Genomic DNA, 19158 nt, shown 5'->3' with positions numbered 1-19158 from the left:
TCTTTGACATAGCGTTCACATAATACATTATAGACTTCTATAATTCAATATTAGGCTGCATAGATTAGGTCAGCTGGAACCGGGAACACTTCCCATAAATCCTGATGTACTTGTTACATCATGAGAAGAATGGCATCTACGCTAATTTTAGTGTCTTTGTTTATCCCAAGGTTTTCCCGCAGCCTGCCGGATCCAGGCCGTTTCCAGATCTGATGAAGGACCTTCGCCTGGACCCGATGTCAACGCAGTGCTGAAGTGCCAACTACTCTCCATATGGAGGATCCCTTTCCCACTCTACAGATAACGCGTCGTCGGGAAAACTCAATTTGCGTATCTACCCCGAATTGATAAAATAAAATTCTGAATCAAAACTATAAGGAAACACCAGTAATTTGTTTAGGCTTGGTTTGCAGGGAATTCCAAACCTGCACACATATATTCAAACGCACATAACTATAGAACCCGTTCTTAATGCGCATCTGAACGCCATCAGCGTTTCTCACAGGTTCGCGTTTAAAGTCTGTGTAGAGAGAATGGTGTCGTCTTGGCGGCCCTAATTTAAAAACAAATGATCGTTGCGACGGAAGTGAATCAATCAAAACTAACTTTAGCTGGAAAATAACTTTATTAAAGAACCGCTATAAAGCCAAAACAATCTTACGTTAAATTATACATTTATCTCTGTAAAGCTGCTTTGAGACAATCTACATTGTTAAAAGCGCTATATAAATGAAAATGACTTGACTTGACTAGTGAAGGCTGAATAGTGTTAAAGGCACTAGAGAAGTCAAAGACTGTAATTCTGACTGTGCTGTCCGGGGTCTCTAAATGACTTAAGGATTTATGAAAGAGATAAATAAGTGCATCATCTCCCCCAACACCAGTTTTATAAGTAAACTGTAGTTTATCCTCCACACCACACAATCCTGACTTTAAGTGGTTTAATACCAGTCTCTTAAAAACCTTCATTAGCTGTGCTGTTAAAGCACATCGTGCCTATTGTGCGAGAACTCCATGGGGTTTGTGAACTTAGGCACGGGCACTACACATGATGTCTTCCATACAACAGGTACTCTTTCCAAACGCTAACTCAAATAAAAAATATAATGAACCACCCTACAAATCTGATCAGCACAGGCCTTAAAGGGACAATGTGTAGTTTTTTAGGTATTTTATTATCTAAAATCAATATTTTTATTCTTAAATTTGTCCTCAATGGTGTACAAATACCTCTGCCAATGATCTGACTAATCCTCGTAAACGAAGAATTTATTATCTTTATATACATGGGACGGGTAGGTCCACGGAGGCGTCCATGTAGTTCCGCCATCTTGAAAAACTATAATAGCAGAGAGGGACAAAAAGTACTAGGCCAACATGTTTCCACAACGCGTTTTCGTTCAGAACCAGCGTCACGTGACTGAAGCCAGCAGAAGCGGAGGAGCAGAGCAGTGAGAGGCGTTTAAAAGGCTGCACTGTACGGTTATTCATAATGGAGGACCATACATATGCTGAGTCACAGGATAAGGAGTCCTCGTCGTCGAAAAAGTCCAAAATAGACCGTAAAAGGAAACGTGACCGGAGATTACAAAAAACAAGGGTTAATGTTGGGATAGCTTTTTCCAGGTGGAAAGAGCTAATGCAGGAGAAAGCTTTCAAAAGAGACGCTGAAGTTGCCTGCTTTCTTCTCGACAGGTAAGTCAATGTTACGGTCTTAATTACAAGCTTTTTTTCATTGCTTGGTTGTGTACTTTATTATACAGACAGACCGTAGAACTCAAAAAGTGCTATTAGAAGACATCCTGTCATAGCTTTTTGGAACATAACGGCTACCGTAGATGCAACACTTTTTCCCCCATTTGAAAAAGCGAGGCGCTGGAGAGCAGTATTCGTTTGAATGCAAAATACAATTTCACCACTAGATGGGAGAAATTCCTACACATTGTCCCTTTAAAGGATAACTGTCGCCAAAATGCAATCTAGGGTCTTTTTGTGAATCTACCCGAGGCAAACTTTCGTTTAAAAGCATAATTAGAATGGAAAAGCCACTTTTAAGTTTGACCGTATTTTCGTTTTCGGTTAATTGCCTTGTGAATGGGAGTGAATGGGGCACTTCTATGATAGTATCAAAAATTTCTATTTTTAAAACACTAAGAAGGCTCGACACAACATGAGACTGTGCTGGAAGTGTCACCAGGGGCTCTACACATGAACTCCAGCATTGAGAACATTGTTTGTGAACACAGAGTTTACTAAAAAGAAAGGTTTTGAACAACTCACTGTTGCTGTTGTTGTTTACGTCCGCCGGCATTTTGACAGTCAAAAATAGTTGATCACCGAATGCGAATGAACTGACTCTGATTTTTAGAAATTGCTTCTTATATGAGGATCCTTTTTCAAATGCAAGGTTTTTCACTGATTTTCACTAACGAGAAAACAACAAATTATCCGTGAATTTATATGGAACTAAGCTTTAGGAGCTTTCCATCTTTACTCTCCTCCCTAATACGTTGCATTCAGAGATCGACTATTTTTGACACAAGTTGGTATGATTCTTCAGGGTCTTCATAAAAGTTTGTAACATTCTTTGATTAAATTCCTCAATGGTTGTTTAAACCAACACCTTTTTACCTCCTCAAAAACTGCTCTCTCCGTTTCGGTGAATGTCTCTTTAAATGAGAATGAGCAACTGCTCACACCCCCTCCCCCCCTCTCTCTTCCATGAGAGGGGAAATATGCTAATACGGGACAGCGGTCGTGGGCGGAGAATCAGCAATATGACATCATATTGCTCAGAAAATCCAAACGGCTTGATTATTGAGAGTGTTTAGGCTTTTGAGAAAAAAAAAAAAAAAGCGAATGGATTTTTTTCATTGTATGGTGGTTGTGTCCACACACTGCAAAGACACATTTATATGCAAACACCATATAAAAGTGAATTTTACATCCGATGACCCCTTTAAAAGACTGCAATTTACAATATTCTTATAAATCACAGAAGTTCTGAAATAAAAGTTTATGGTTCGGATAAAAACACTGATGTTTACAGTAGCGATCAAAATAGAGTAAATCACCTTTTGAAAGTAACTTGATGCTTCAAATAACAATTGTATCAAATACATCATTACACCAGTAGGTGGCGACAAGTGACCGTTAAAAATCTATTTGTCACTGAGCAAATCTTGACTTGGTTGGTGCTCGACTTAAAACACTGAAAGAATGGCAGAAAAGCAGCTCGGACATTCTGCTAAATTGTAAAAATTCTACTTTTGTGTTCCAGGGACGCATCGATATCACGTGGGTTTCGGTCGACATGAGGGTCATTTTTATTTAAAGCTGCAGTCCGTAGCTTTTTTGGGTTAAAAATTATCCAAAATAAATTTGTGAGCAAGTTCATAACCAGCCAGTGTTCAAAACTCTCTGCTTTAGGGTGACCATATTTTGAATACCAAAAACCTGGGGCTCGTTCTTCGTACGTTGCTTATTACATCCGAGATCAAATGACACATCCAAGATGATATCATCGTGCTAATCATGATCCGGCTAATTGGGTTCTTCGAACACACCTGTTGTTTATGATTAGTATCGCTGGATTGAGTTATCTGAGATAATTGCGCGTTCATGCGCTGGTTTAAAAGGGGATATGTATCGATAGTAGAAACATTGATCAGCAACGCTGCTATTGGCTGTTCAGCGTGGCAAAAGAGCGCGCTCAGTTTTTCTCCTCAGCAGAGCAAGAACTAATAGTCAAAGTTTATTCGGAATTTTAATGTTAATCAAAACGCCAGGGAACACCTCAAAGTCTGCAAAAGCCAGGAGAGAGGGCTGGCAAAAAGTAGCAGACAATTTAAATCCGTTAGAAGTGGCCATGTTAGATGTTTTTATCACTTATTAGCCTATATTTTTGTATTTTAATAATTGCATAATTACTTTGTTCATTGTAATGTCAGAGTCACCACACTAGAACATGGGAACAAATAAAAGTGAAGTACAAAAATATTCTACATAATGGACATTTTTTGTTATATTATAGTCTCTTTTATAAAAGACACTGTTAAATAAATGGTTGTGTTTAAAAGCAACCAAAAAAAAGGCTAAAAAAAAAAATAGAAAAGATCTTAGTAGCCTACACTGTAAAATAATTTTTGCTGCATTAAAATAAGGCCGTATAGTCATTTCAACTGTTAAATCTTGAGTAATGATGAATTGCTTTGACTTGTGAAAGTGAAAACTGATAAACTTATGTTAATGTAAAAATATTTTGCCATGAGTTATTGATCACATTTTTCCCGAGTGTAGGTCATTGTAAATAATGACATTGTGTTTTCCTCTTTTGTGCACTTTTACATAATACACCAACACTTGTATCTGTTCCCAAGAAAGTGGAGCTGAAATATGTGCAGTAAGTGGACATTTTCTAACTTTCCAAAGGAAAGAAAGTATAAGACTTTGTAATGTCCATTTGTTTCCATTGCACTGGACAGTGAATAAACCCTCTCAGATAACTGTCATATGGAGGAACTAGCCTACCTGCAAGTGCATAAATAACTTTACTTAATTTATACTTGTATGCTTTATGGCTGCAATATAAGTTGCAGGATTCCACATCTACAGAAAGGCCTACAGAAGAGTCTGCACAGACAGAGTTTCCTTTTTATTTGTTGCATGAGGCATGTGTCTAATATCTCTTGTTGCAGGCACTTGACCACTGGCTTTTCTTTACAAAGAACAATTGAAATAAAACTCAAGGAACTAAGCATATTTGTCTTTTATTAAACATTTAATGAAAAGTGGTTTTTTTTTTGGCAGTGTTGTGTAATATGGCACATGCAGCAATGTCACAGGCCCTGTCAGGTGTGCAACCCTCAGACTTCTCAGACACTGAAATCTTCCCTTTAGTTAGCCAAAGTTCATTTCATTGTGTGCCCTTGTCCTGGAGCTGCATTGTAACTGGTTTGGGTCAGGGAATGGGGTCATAAAACACCTGTCTGCAGCAGGAACATGTCATAATCACCTATGAAGAAATGCAGTTCTGTTAGGATCAGCATAAGTGTATGTAATACAGTTAGCTTGATATTTAATTGTGGAACTTTTCTTACCACTTTCAAATAATGTGCATAAATGTGAATCTCTGAAAATGCTTAAGTCATGCACAGATCCTGGCCATTTTGCTTTCACTTTTGTGATATGGAAGATTTTAGTCAACTGCCTTTTTTTATTTATTTGATATAATATTATTAATCTGGAATATTAAGAATCCCAATAGTAACTGGGCTGCACATTTACATTGTGAACCCTCTTTCTGTTCACATAATCCCCTTCATTGAGGCCTTGATGGCAGTCTATGGTCTAGCCTATAGTCTATGGTACCAATCACGTTAGTGAAGCCTGAGTGACACATACTGTAATCGGCATGGTCATGATTGCATGATCTTCATAAAAAATTATGATAGCCTAAAAAAAATAAAAAAAAACCTGCTTTAAAAAAAACCTGCTTTACAACATTGGGTCTTCAGTGGCTTGGAAATGCCACAAAAAAAACTAAAACTGTTTTTTAAACCTAAAAGCGCCAGGTAAACTCTGAACGACACGACAGACAGCACTTTCCATCAAGTTCTCCGCATCTCCAATAGTGTAAAGGAAAGAGCCACTCGCAAATAATCTTAGGGCAATGCAAACAGTTTGTGCTGTAGTTTAAGCCCGACTCCGACAAGTCGAAAATAAATGTGCGTTTCCAACAATTTAATAATGTAAACGACATTCTCACGAGTCACGAGAAAAAATATACATCTCAGAAAGTGCACTATCGCGCTGCGCTGGACTTCCCGTATCAGCTCCGCTTATGAAGCCGGGATCTAATCCTGATAACATGAAATAAGCTGCTCCCGAGCAGGTTTAAGATTGCGCACCTGTTGCTATGACAGCAAGTCCAGGATGAGCTTCGAAGAACCAAACAATCCAAGATCATCCCAAATCGTCAACAATCAAATCCAGCTAACTGAGTTAGTGACGTACGGAGAACGGGCCCCAGGACACTCGGCCCGGCAATGAGATACTCAAATGATACTCGATGTTTACTCAAAGATGCCTTATTAATTTCAATACATTTTAAAGTAGGCTATGCCTCCTCTGTATGGATAGAACATTGTTATATTACAAAATACTATCTATAACCAAAGACACAAATTCAGATAGGCTTCTCAGAGGTTACTCAACATGTTTTATGATGACAGGTTTCAAAAATAATGAATAAACTAATGATAGAAATAATGTCTCTTCTGTATTAGAAAAATAAATTATAAATAACTAAAAATATACCTTTGAACAAAAACAGCTCTCACAAACTAACTAACAAAAGATATTTATATCTTTAGTTTTCTTCTTCCTCTTTATCCTGTTTTTCTTCCTCATCCTCCTTGTTTGCCCATCTATATTTTGCTGTAGAGCTGATCTTTCCCAGCAGTTTTTTGTTGCTTAACAAATAAGCATGAAGTGTCTTTGAAGTTGTATTGCACACACAGAATCCCTTTCAACGACTCAGAGAGCTGGTTCCTCTCCTTTGTCCACTGGCTCTGCATCAGTGAGAAAACCCTCTCAACATTTGCATTGTGAGAGGGCAGCGCAAAGACAAACTGTGAAATCTTCAGTAGTTCTGAGTAGAATGCGATGCTTTTGGCCTTCTCAAAGTATTTGGTCCACTTCTGGTGCACCTGCAGGCCAATGAACTCCTCATCACTGTTGTTCCTTTCTATACATTTTCTCAGATTGGCGACCTGGTCAAAACACTTGACATCATCAATTGGCACCCCCTTCTCTCTTAGGTACTTGATGCAAGCCTCCACATCATTCCAATCTGGTGGCTCACTCATATCCATCCACATAAATGTTGAGAACTCTTCCATGGGAGTCATCCACTTCTCTAGATATTCCAGACTGCACAGGCCTTGTACATCAGCACAGAACTTGTCGCAGCCCTCACCAAATCCATCTCTGCGATGTTCTGCCAGTAGTCCCTTAACTTTAAGGGACGTGAAATTCTTGCTTTTACGTTCAAGAAGAATGTTGTGGATGCTGTTCAATATTTTCTTCACCTCCATAATGGAGTTGTTCTCCCTTTCCATTTGTTGAACGTAGGTGTGGAACACAGACATGAGCGAGTGCATGAGCCACAGGTAGATCTCACTGAAGTCGTTTTCAAAAAACTTCTTGATCACTATGGGTGGCTTTTGCTGCGACAGAAAGAATGCCTTTAAAGCTGGAAACATCTGTAGCATCCTCTCAATGTCTGGGAACAATGGCAGCCACCGTGTCTTGCTGTGAGAAAGCATCCTCCTGTACTCAATGTCAACAAAATCACAGTACTCCTTCAGGTTCTCAGTCCGCACAGTGTAAATGTGGAAGAACTGGTAGATTTTAAACATGATATTCTCAAGGTCAACCTCTATTGTGTCTGCCCCATGATGAACACAATTATTCAATATGTGTGCTGGGCAACCCACACCAATCAGAGTCTTGTTCTGCAGCAACCTCTTCACATTTGCAAACACATTGTTTCCCCCTTCATCACGTCGGATTCCACCAAAATTTGTGTTGCAATTGTCTCCAGTAAATGCAATGCATTTTTCAGACAAGAGATAATTTGCAATGGTTTCCGCTTTCTCATTAGGTGTGTCTTTCACCTCAATTAATTTAGTTTGCACACCGCCCTTCTTCCAATCAAAGTACTGGATTATGATGGGGAATATTTTCACTGCTCCGTGGTTACTCCCGTCTGTACAAATACCACAATACTGGATTTCTTTCAGTGCTTCACGTGTGACTTCAACGGTGTGGGGCGCTGAAACACCATTCACAATGGCCTAGGTCTTAGTGCGGGCACTACTAAACTTTTTGGCCGTGTCAGAATCTGGGAATACCCTTTTTTAGCAATGCACTAGTGCAATCCATGGACCTGTAGCTGTTGTGGTGTTTCACTGTATGAAATGACAATGCACCCTCTGCTGCATTCACAGCATCCTCAGATTTCCCGGGTCTCACAAAGAACTCCGTCAACTTTGTTGAACTTGAACTACTCTCACCTCGCACAGCTTTTTTATGCTTTTCGGTGTCCATGTGAGCTTTGAGATCTGTTGCACCCCCACTGGACACCGAAACATATGTGCCAGGTTTGCACACGGTGCACGCAGCCTCCCACTTGTCCCGACCGGGAGAGTAAGTGGGGAATTTCTTCTGTAACTCATTGGTAAATGTGCATTTGCGCTTCGGCATGTTGCAGGCGTAAGTGCTCGCCTCGGACGGCTGTCTGCTCGCTCGTTGTGAGTGTAAAGAGAGCCGCCCATGCGGCAGCCTCTCAGGGATTACGTCACATGCAGCACCGCAGGTGTAGATTGCCCTAGTGCCGGTCAATTTAATGGCCCAATGAAAAATAATGAAAACCAGGACATTTTCATCACTTTATAAAAAACAGACAGGACGGCCAGGACAGGACGTGAAAACAGGACGTTTGGTCACCCTACTCTGCTTGCCTTAGCTCGATTCAAAATGGTAAGATTGTAATAATGTTTTTAATTCCAGTGGTACTGGTGGATTTCCGCTGGAAATTCGAGCATGTCTTTGCGTCATTACGTCACATCTGTCCACATAAAGTCACATCTGTCCACATAAAGAAGAGTCTCGGCTAGTCGGCTATATTGCGTGTGAGGACGCTGGTGGTGGAGATTTGTAGCCTTTTCTCGCAGCACTTGATATAATTAAACTTATCAATTTGATGGCGGATCCAGAAAGGTTCAAACGACAATCACCAGTGACAACTGGAGATTCACGAACAAACGCGAAAGATTTCGGACTTAAGAGAAAAAAAAAGAGACTGCAACCAGCCCCATGCGAAAACAAATATCGGAAGGGCATTAAATGTCACGCAATGCTGATGATGTTAACATTAACAATTTGAGGACAAAGCATAATTTGCACGGTTTGACGTGATATGATAAGCGATCTTTAGATTTAATCAGCGCGATTTACTGCAATGCTTTTTTTCCCTTAGTTGGTCAGAACAAAAGTGGATGTTACTTGGTCAGACGACATTTTCCGGTGAAAACTCTAATGTTGGTCATACTTCCCAAAAGTAGAATCTGTGATTGCGAATGCCAGGATCCACACCGGCGCGGTGATTAACAGCCGCACATTCTCCTCAAAACATTGGATTCATCCGCGCTGTGCCGTGCCGAGGCATAACCCACGTACAGCTGATAACGCCGCAAATAACTGCAATTGCAGATTTCGAACAGAGATGGCGACAAAGAGGGAAAACTACGGACTGCAGCTTTAAGGTTTTCACTTTAATTCTTAATACAAGATATTCTGCTGTGGTTCTCGACTGCTTTTGAGCCGCAACCCACATTTTTAGGAATCGAAACAAAGCAAATTTATTTATCAAAGATGGCTGACACACACGCACACACACACACACACACTTCAGGATTTGAAGGTCCAAATGTGAGTTTCAGAGCAGCTTCAAAGTCTCGACACGATCCAGCCGAGGAATAAGAGTCTTATCTAGACAAACCAGCGGCCATTAAAAAAAATTAAAACCATTTACATACTTTTTAACCACAAATGCTCATCTTGCACTAGCTGTGATGCGACACACATAATCAGGTTGTAATTTAAAATTTTGAAGTGAACTACTCCTTTAAGCTTCACTCATGTCTTTCAAAATAAAAGTCTCGCATCAGAAAAACATTCAGAATTATTTTTTTGTTGTTGTTCTTTGACTACACGCCCCGTGACCCGGCGTATGATCACTTAAATCAATACGGATCACTGTAAATTGTAATGTGGACTCGTGCATTTTCTGTAAAGCTGCTTTGAAATCACAGTGTATTGTGAGAAGCACTATATAAATAAATGTGAATTGAAATTGAATTGAACTTCAAGGTAACTCACACTCACCACTTTGTTGGGGTCGTTGCGATGGTTCTCCATGCAGTGCTTCACCAGCTCCTGTTGGTCCAGGTTTCGAGCGCCACAGAACGGACACACAAACGTGGAGCGGTTTGGAATATTGCTGTCGATGGAGAAAAACATGTTCCTGAAAACCACACTTGCGTAACAGTACAGACACCGGTAACACTTTACAGTAAGGTTCATTAGTTAACAACCTTACTTAACACGAACTAAGAATGAACAATACTTCCACAGCATTTATTAATCTTAGTTAATATTAATTTCAACATTTACTAATACGTTATTAAAATCAAAGGTTGTATTTGTTAACATTAGTTAATGTACTGTGAACTAACAATGAACAGCTGTATTATTATTAACTAACATAAAGATAAAAAAATACTGTAACAAATGTATTACTCTTTGTTAGTTCAAGTTAGTTAATGCATCAACTAATGAACCTTATTGTTAAGTGTTACCCAGATACCTTACAGCAAAAATGACTCAATTACACAAGTCACCAATATTGCTTTTCGACAGCATTTACAGCATTCCCCCTGTAGTCAATCATTTTAACTCATCTCTGATCACCAAAATGACATATTTTAACGTTTTTTCCTAGAAAAACTAAAATATCTTGAATGTAACTCGACACCCTCGCCTCATTTAGTATGCGCGGTTCTATGAATATGCAAATGAGCCCCGCCTCCACTCACTCACTCAGCTCAGAGATCCACTGGTTGACGATCACACGTTGATCTGATTGGTTACAAGGTAGTTTGTGACGTCAGAAACACCAGCGATTTCAAAGCGTGTTTTTGAGACTGTCTTTGGTTCACTGCAGTTTTAAGGAGGAAATACTCAGCAATGGTGTCGACTTATGAACTTACACATGCTTTGTCTTAAAGCGTATTAAAAACACCACATAGACACATAAACAACATTAAAAGCTGGAGTTTCTCAAACAGGGGGACTAAGTATTTTACCCATACTAAATGTAGGCTCTCTAGTCCTAGGATTTGTGAGAGGAGAAATCACGTTTATTTTCTAAAATCCCCTATAAATTGGAGAAAAGGTGCAACACTCAACACTCTTAACACTTTAACGTAACTTATTACATTTACTGAGAAAAACTGTCTTACTCTTAACCAACTAATATCACATTTCTACAGAATTACATAATGAGAGCAAAAGAGTAAACAGGCAAATGAACAGAGTTGTGTAACAAACTGATTATCATTGCTAACATGAATTATGCAAATGTGCAACCAGAGGGTGTATAACACTGAAACGAAGTCTATAAGAAATGAGCCAATAACCTTGTGTTCTCATGCCTGAACAACTCCAGGGGTATTAGGTTTATTTAGCAGACTAACGAATGTTAACACGCCAATGGAATATTAATAGTTTCAGGCTAAATTTGTTTAGATAGCCAGCAAACATGGACAAGCGGAAGGATAAAAACTGCATTTCTCTCAGGATTATGGGTAATGTAACACTTAACTGGGAATTCAGTTCAATTTAATTATATTTTTACTTCCGGAAACCACATTGTGATGCTCTATACTGCCAAAATGTTTACATATTATATATATATATAATTCCATAAAACACATTCTCAATCAACACTATGTAGAGGACAATACAAAGGCAATCAAACATGTAAATGTACCTTGGTTTACGTTTGCCTTTCTGAACCAGATATCTACTCTTTTTGTTTAAAGTTCCCCAATTATACTTTGTCAAATATTCCCTTTCATGCAGTGTGTAATAGAGATGTTTGCAAATGTAAAAGGTCTGCATAGTTTCAAAGATCAAAGCGCACAACAAATAAAGTTACTGACTCCTAAAACAAAGAATCGATTCTGAACTGTCAGTAATTCCAGTCTCTCTTTCTACGTAACAATGTAACTAATTTGCATAATGCCAGTCTGTGATCTTGATTGGCTGAACAGCGTCTCTTAGCTCCGCCCTCAAACACTGTAGTTTATCTGAGACTGGAAGCGTTTGGTTTGTGTTGTTCATGTCGAGAAGACGCTGCAAATCCACTTGCGTTGGAATTGATATGGAAAAACGACGCCATCATAATGGCCTTTTTGTTTCCGACACGCGCTGTAAGCATTCGACCAATCACAGCAGACTGAGCTGTCTGACCAATCAGAGCAGAGCAGGCTCTCAGAGAGGCGGGGTTTAGAGAGACTGAATCTTTGAACGAACCGTTTTCAGACTCTTTGAGAAATGAGGTGATGCTGCAATGTATATAATGAGAAAATGTAAGTGTTATTTGACCTTGGATGCATGTAAACCTGTTGTAAGAGACTCCAAAACAAAATGGGGAGCCTTTAAAATGGTATAATAGGGCACTTTAAATTCTGCCATGCAGCTTGAATACCCTGATGGTCTGGCAAAGATGTTTGCATGGAGAAGACTGAGAGATAACTGGATTAATAGAGGAGGCAGAGAAGCATAGAGGAAAAATTTAATTGCGTCTGACACAAGGTTAAAAGAAGCAAATATTTACCTCATAAATGTAATAACTTGCTGCATTGCTTATTTTTAACCCCTTCCCTTCCAGCCGTCTGTCATATAGAGACGCTTTTCTCGATAAATTAAATTCCTAAAAACATTAAATCTTGTCCTGACTTGGTGTGCGATACTGAAATGATATCTTGATATTTTCTGGGATGTTGTTTATACCGATAACTAGACACTATTTTGCCGAGTGTGTTTTTGTGCTACTTTAGGACTGTCGTGACTCCCAAAGCTTTATTTCTAATCGGTGCGGTTTACAGCAGTGACAGAACTCAACTATTCCATTACGAGGCAATATTTGCCCCAGGGCATTTTTACTTTTACAATGGCAATTAGGGATGCACGATATATCGACCACATATCGATATCGATATCGGACGATAAATGGTCATTTTTTATGTTATCGTTATCGATCCGATAAGAAAATGAGGCCGATATATCAAAGCCGATAGATAATAGATTATTTACCTCAGTTGAGAGATGTGCGCTGTTCGCCATGATGGTTTTGAATGATTGAAATCACTTCGAAAAGGAAGAAACAGTAAGTGCAACGTGTGTAATTAGTATACACTAATTTCCTTATTGTCTGTGCGGAGGCGATTCCATTTTATTTATCTATGGCACATGCATTTTGTTTCTTTATATTCAGCCCAATGTTATCCAATGACTTGTTTGCATTATTTAGGTATTTTATTTTAATTATTTAATTTAAAAAAATTGTTAGGCAATAGATTTTTTGGTAACACTTCACAATAAGGGCTCATTTGTTAATGCATTAACTAACATGAACTAACAGAGAGCAATAGCCTTTGTTAGTTAATAAAATATTTGTCTTCATGTCAGTTCACAGTGCATTAACTAATGTTAACAGATACACCTTTGGATCTCAAAAATGTCTTATAAAAAAATTGAGCTCAACATTAACTAAGATTAATAAATGTCGTAGAAGTATTGTTCATTAATTGTTGTTTCATGTTAACTAATGCTAACAAAATTAAACCTTACTATAAAGTGTTACCATTTTTTAATAAAGAAAGTTGGCCATAGGAGTGTAAAATTAATTTTAAAAGTAAAGGAATCTTACGCTGGTTCAAACTAGGCTACTGTATTGTAGGCTATATGTTTGATTTATGTTGAAGTGTTGAGGACATGGCTTTTAATGGTGAGCTTTTTGTTTATGTATACAGGCTACCTTAGTTAACACGAACTAAAAATGAACAATATTTCTACAGCATTAGTTAATCTTAGTTAATATTAATTTCAACATTTACTAATACATTATTAAAATCAAAGGTTGTATTTGTTAACATAAGTTAATAGCATTGTGAACAAACAATGAACAGCTGGATTCTTATTATCTAACATTTACAAAGATTAATAAATACAGTAACAAATGTATTTCTCATTGTTAACTCATGTTAGTTAACTAACGAACCTTACTGTAAAGTGTTACCGTTTATTCTTTTATTAAATGCCTTTGGATTAGAACTTTTAACTCAAATTCGTTTTGGACTCTTTGAATTTCCTCACCTTCATAAAAAAATAAAAAACTGGGCACTGACACCGTGTGCTAACTACACGCGACGCTCGATAAAACGCCTCTTTCCCATGTTAATCAGAGTGTTTGTCCTAACCAGCCGCGACGGCGACACGCGACGATTATATTTTAGAAACGGCTTCTACTTTTCTGCGACGTCGCGCTGGAACAACAAACACAAAGTGTGGCGATGATAATCTCAGGTACTGTTTATGTGCTTTATTTAATGTTAAAAGCGTGTCATGTGACTCTGAATATCATTTAGTGCTCCAGCTTTGTAGCTGTAAGAGCAACAATGGATAATTCACCTCAGATCTTGAAATTAAACAAATGGAAACAAGAACGTTCAAACTGTGAACAAACAAGTGTATTCTTTGACAAAGATTGGTTTAATAACTCAGCCTATGTATTTTTAATAATGTTTAAACGGTGTAATATTTGTAAATTTGATCCTGTAGTTACTTATCCATTTTCTTGCGAGTGCCGTCAAGATTACTCTCTGGAGCCGCGCGACTCCGCCCACACGCTGTTCTGATTGGCTGACTCCGCCCACACGCTGTTCTGATTGGCTGACTCCACCCACACGCTGTTCTGATTGTCTGACTCCGCCCACACACTGTTCTGATTGTCTGACTCCGCCCACACGCTGTTCTGATTGTCTGACTCCGCCCACACGCTGTTCTGATTGTCTGACTCCGCCCACACGCTGTTCTGATTGTCTGACTCCGCCCACACGCTGTTCTGATTGTCTGACTCCGCCCACACGCTGTTCTGATTGTCTGACTCCGCCCACACGCTGTTCTGATTGTCTGACTCCGCCCACACGCTGTTCTGATTGTCTGACTCCGCCCACACGCTGTTCTGATTGTCTGATTCCGCCCACACGCTGTTCTGATTGGCTGTGGGTTTTGATTGATTTCGACGCATCTCGCAGTCACGTCGCGTCTAGTGTGGACAGACATTATTTGTCACTGGAATCTTATCGCATTGCGTCTGGTTAGGACACGGTGTGAGACAGAAATCTGCATTGGTGGCATAGTTCTACAATATGTGTGTGATGTTTCCACAAAGAGTACGATAAATATCCGTGATGCAACAGACACACACTGGGAATTCATCAACATGCTCTGCTTTGAAGAGCTAATTAATTCTTATCCTCCTCCCGCTCTGTCGTTCTTAACTCTTCCTTTGAAGCACAGGAAGAGAAACACACACATAACCTGAAGTCATCCGATTGGGCTTTTATCGGATTCCTGTCTGCAAAACTTCTGACATCAGTTTGACGTCTCTAGATCTAAGCATACCTACACTAGTGTGTGTGTCTACGAGTATCTCTTAAGAGTGAAACGTGTCCTGGATCCATATTTTAAAGCGTTCTGACTGTTGTCCCGAAGAGCATTGAGTGCTTTAGAGGAGCATGAGCCATAAGGCAGTGTTTGCATGAGGGAATTGTGGGATTGGTTGTGCTTTAATGTAGGGGGAAAGAAAGAAAACGCAGTTCCAACACCGTCCAAAACGAGAGCAGTGCAACACGTTTCGATTGACGTAATTCCATTGCTTGTCCTGACTGACACTTAAATATAATAATAATAATATAAACTCATCTTTAAATCACCAAAATTACATATTTAAATGTTTTTTGTTTGTTTTTTACTTGAAAACATTTCTTCATGGCTTAAAATATCTTGACTGTAACTCGACACCCTTGCCTCATTTAGTATGCGCGGTGCTATGAATATGCAAATGAGCCCCGCCTCCACTCACTCACTCAGCTCAGAGATCCACTGGTTGACGATCACACGTTGATCTGATTGGTTACAAGGTAGTTTGTGACGTCAGAAACACCAGCGATTTCAAAGCGTGTGTTTGAGACTGTCTTTGGTTCACTGCAGTTTTAAGGAGGAAATACTCAGCAATGGTGTCGACTTATGAATTTACACATGCTTTGTCTTAAAGCAGATTAAACACACCACATAGACACATAAACAACATTAAACGCTGGATTTTCACCACAGGGGGACTTTTAAATACAATCACACTTCTGTATGATAGAAATACCACTTGTAATTTCATGTGGACTTCAAAACATGCAAACTCAGAGCGAGGGGTTAAACTTTAATGTGAAATCGTGATAAACAACAGTTTGTATATTTAGAAGCACTGATGTATTCTCCTGTGTTGGCGTAGGTTTATCAATGATTTACGTTACAAATCTGGAGAAATGACACACACGTTACGTTCTCAGATGAACGTTATAAGCAACACACACTCAGTTTATGCAGAGATGGGGTTTGTTAAAATATGTATATTTATATTAATATAAATTATTTATGAATATATATTCAGTATAAACATGCAAATATTTCTGAAATATATACATGCATACGTGTATTTATATATACAAAATAATTATACACAGTACACACACAATATATTATGTAAACCAAACTTTTATTTTGGATGCAATTAATTCGTTTTTTAAAAATAGTACGGAATAATAAAAATGCAATGCATATTTTTTCAAGTAACAATAATGTGAGAAATAAGGCAGGCTTATAATGTAGAATCACCTGAGGAATATGATCTAATCCCAATGACCTGCAATGACCCCTGACGCTTACCTGGGAATGGGCTGTGAGGTCGGGACCACAGGCATGAACTTCGGGCAGTTGGCCATCTGTTCCTGAACCTTTGTGCAAGATGAAATATGCGACCGCATTTTGACCAGGGTGACCTGAGACATTCACAGAGACATGACAGAGCCACGTGAGCAACTTCAGCTTAATACAAATAACACCTTGATTAAAGGGGTGGTTGATTATGATTTGACTTTTCTAACTTTAGTTAGTGTGTAATGTTGCTATTTGAGCATAAACAACATCTGCAAAGTTACGACGCTCAAAGTTCAGAGCAAAGGGAGATATTTGCTTTTACAGAAATCGCTTTAAGGACTACAACAAACGGCTGGTAGAGACTACACCACATTCCTCCCGGGTTAGTGACATCACCAACCCTAGAATTTACATAAACCCCGCCCCCCTGAACACGATTTATAGATTATCAAGACAGAATATGCTAATCAATGACTAGAAGATAACTACACATCAGCTTCATGAATTCATCAACTAAACATTCAGAAACGTTCTCTACATGTTGTCACTTCTTCTTGAGTCTCTCCATCTTTCTGACTTCGGTTTGAACATAAAAACGCTAAAAGTTTTTGAAATTTTCAGGACACACACAAGCTCTTGAAGCTCCGCCCCCTGTGCCGGGAGCAGCAGCTCATTTGCATTTAAAGGGACACACACACACAAAAACGGTGCGTTTTTGCTCACCCTCAAAAAGTGACGATTTTAACATGCTATATAAGAATATCTGTGGGGTATTTTGAGCTAAACTTCACACACACACACTGGGGACATCAGAGACTTATTTTACATCTTGTGGAAAGGGCATTATACCAGCCCTTTAAAGGGATAGTTCACTTAAAAATTTAAATTCTGTCATAATTTACTCACCCTCAAGTTGTTTCAAACCTGTATGATTTTTTTTTCGTCAGCTGAACACAAAGGAAGATATGATATGAAGATAAGAATGATGACAGAATTGACATTTTTAAGTGAACTATCCCTTTAAGGGCATTTAACTAGCCATTTCTAATGTACTGTACTGTAAAGTGCTAATGTGAGCCTTGCTGGTCATGTTTTTAAACCCAGCAAACATGTTTTGCTGACTTGACAAAACTAAAATATCTACAAAACCGCCGTGTCAAATCAACAGTGAGCAAAAAAAAAAAACCTGCAAAATAAACATAATAAAAGGAAATGTAATGGGAAGCAATATTCAATTTGAAATGTAATATGCAAAATGACAATGCAAATGTAAATACAGAAATGCATTGTCATTTTACATATTGCATTTCAAATTGAATATTGCTACCCATATGCTTCCACAGTTTAGAGGTCTCTCTAAGCTCATTTAGGACATCTCAAGGCCGGGGTATACGCCATTCTCCACGTTACAGGTTTCAACGTACACTCTACCTCAGATGAGCACGTTTGTCACTGCTTTTCTATACTCTACTAGACGTCAGGACATTCACACAGAGGGGTAAAAGAAGAAGTGGTATGTGGACAGAAATGTATTAATTTGTTACAGGAAAATGCGCTAAACAAAATTCAATGGAATGTGGGAGATACCCGGTGGATCTTTTTGGTAAAGCGCCTAAACAAAATTAAATTCTTCAATTTATGTGATATCAACTTCAAAATTGGAACACAACTTGGTTAGAAATATGGCTTTGATTTTTATAGTAATTTTAGAGTAAAATTTATGTTGAAAAATATATATTTTATATAAAATAAAAAATGTTTAGTACAGTACATTTGATTTACAGCAAATCACTTTTTCATTCTTTCTTTTTTGAAGTGTTTTCACTTCAGCAATAATATCCCAAAACATTCTTGAATTACAACCATTTAAGTTTGGATACACTAAAAACAATGGGTTGTTTCAACCCATGTTTGGGTCACATATGGACAAACCCAACCATTGGTTTACATTTTTTAATTACATTTTTTAACACAACGGTTGGCTTTGTCCATATTTGACCCAGATTGGGTCATTTAGAGTGTAGTGCATTTTCACATATATTCTCAAGAAGGGGGGGGGGGGGGGGGGGGGGGGGGGTGACAGTTAAAGTTTTTTTCTTCATTGGAATAGACGAAACGTGGTAAAGGTTTTGGCACTTGCAATGTGAACAAAAAAAAAAGCAAAAAAGAGCATGAACATGATTCGAACAGGTTAAATGGTCCTGAAAAAAAAAAAAAAAGAGTCACACTTGCAGTCAAAAATTACGCATTGGAAATGAACGGGGGACGAGTTTCCTCTAGTGGAAGCGTTTGGTACTGCAGCCGAACAACATCTCACTGAAAGCTCATTTATTGAGATATCAACCTCAAATGTGGAACACAACTTGTTTAGATTTATGGCTTTAATTTTCTCACAATTTTAGAGTAAAATATGTTTTTGAAAATAATATATTTCATATAAAAATTGAAAATAGTATTTTTGCACATTTTTCATAACAATAAACGTTAAATTCTGTTACTTTTTAAAACTTTTTTTCTGTTCAGCAATAATCT

At 38.4% G+C, this 19158-nt stretch overlaps 1 protein-coding gene across 2 annotated transcripts in view; it reads right to left on the bottom strand.

Moving 5' to 3' along the window:
- Positions 1-19158, bottom strand: part of rnf166 (ring finger protein 166) — a 52331-nt gene that overhangs the window by 20311 nt on the left and 12862 nt on the right. Inside the window, exons 3-4 of one of the 2 annotated variants that reach the window (XM_084405425.1) lie at positions 16636-16748; positions 9946-10066 (exon numbers count right to left, since the gene is read on the bottom strand). In XM_084405425.1, coding sequence (XP_084261551.1) covers positions 9946-10066; positions 16636-16748 — 234 coding nt within the window. The remainder of the gene's footprint in view (positions 1-9945; positions 10067-16635; positions 16749-19158) is intronic. The other variant, XM_084405426.1, reaches the window with a different exon arrangement.

The sequence above is a fragment of the Rutilus rutilus genome (assembly GCF_951802725.1).
Source record: "Rutilus rutilus genome assembly, chromosome: 3".
NCBI lineage: Eukaryota > Metazoa > Chordata > Actinopteri > Cypriniformes > Leuciscidae > Rutilus > Rutilus rutilus.
This window is presented reverse-complemented; position numbering and strand designations above follow the sequence as displayed.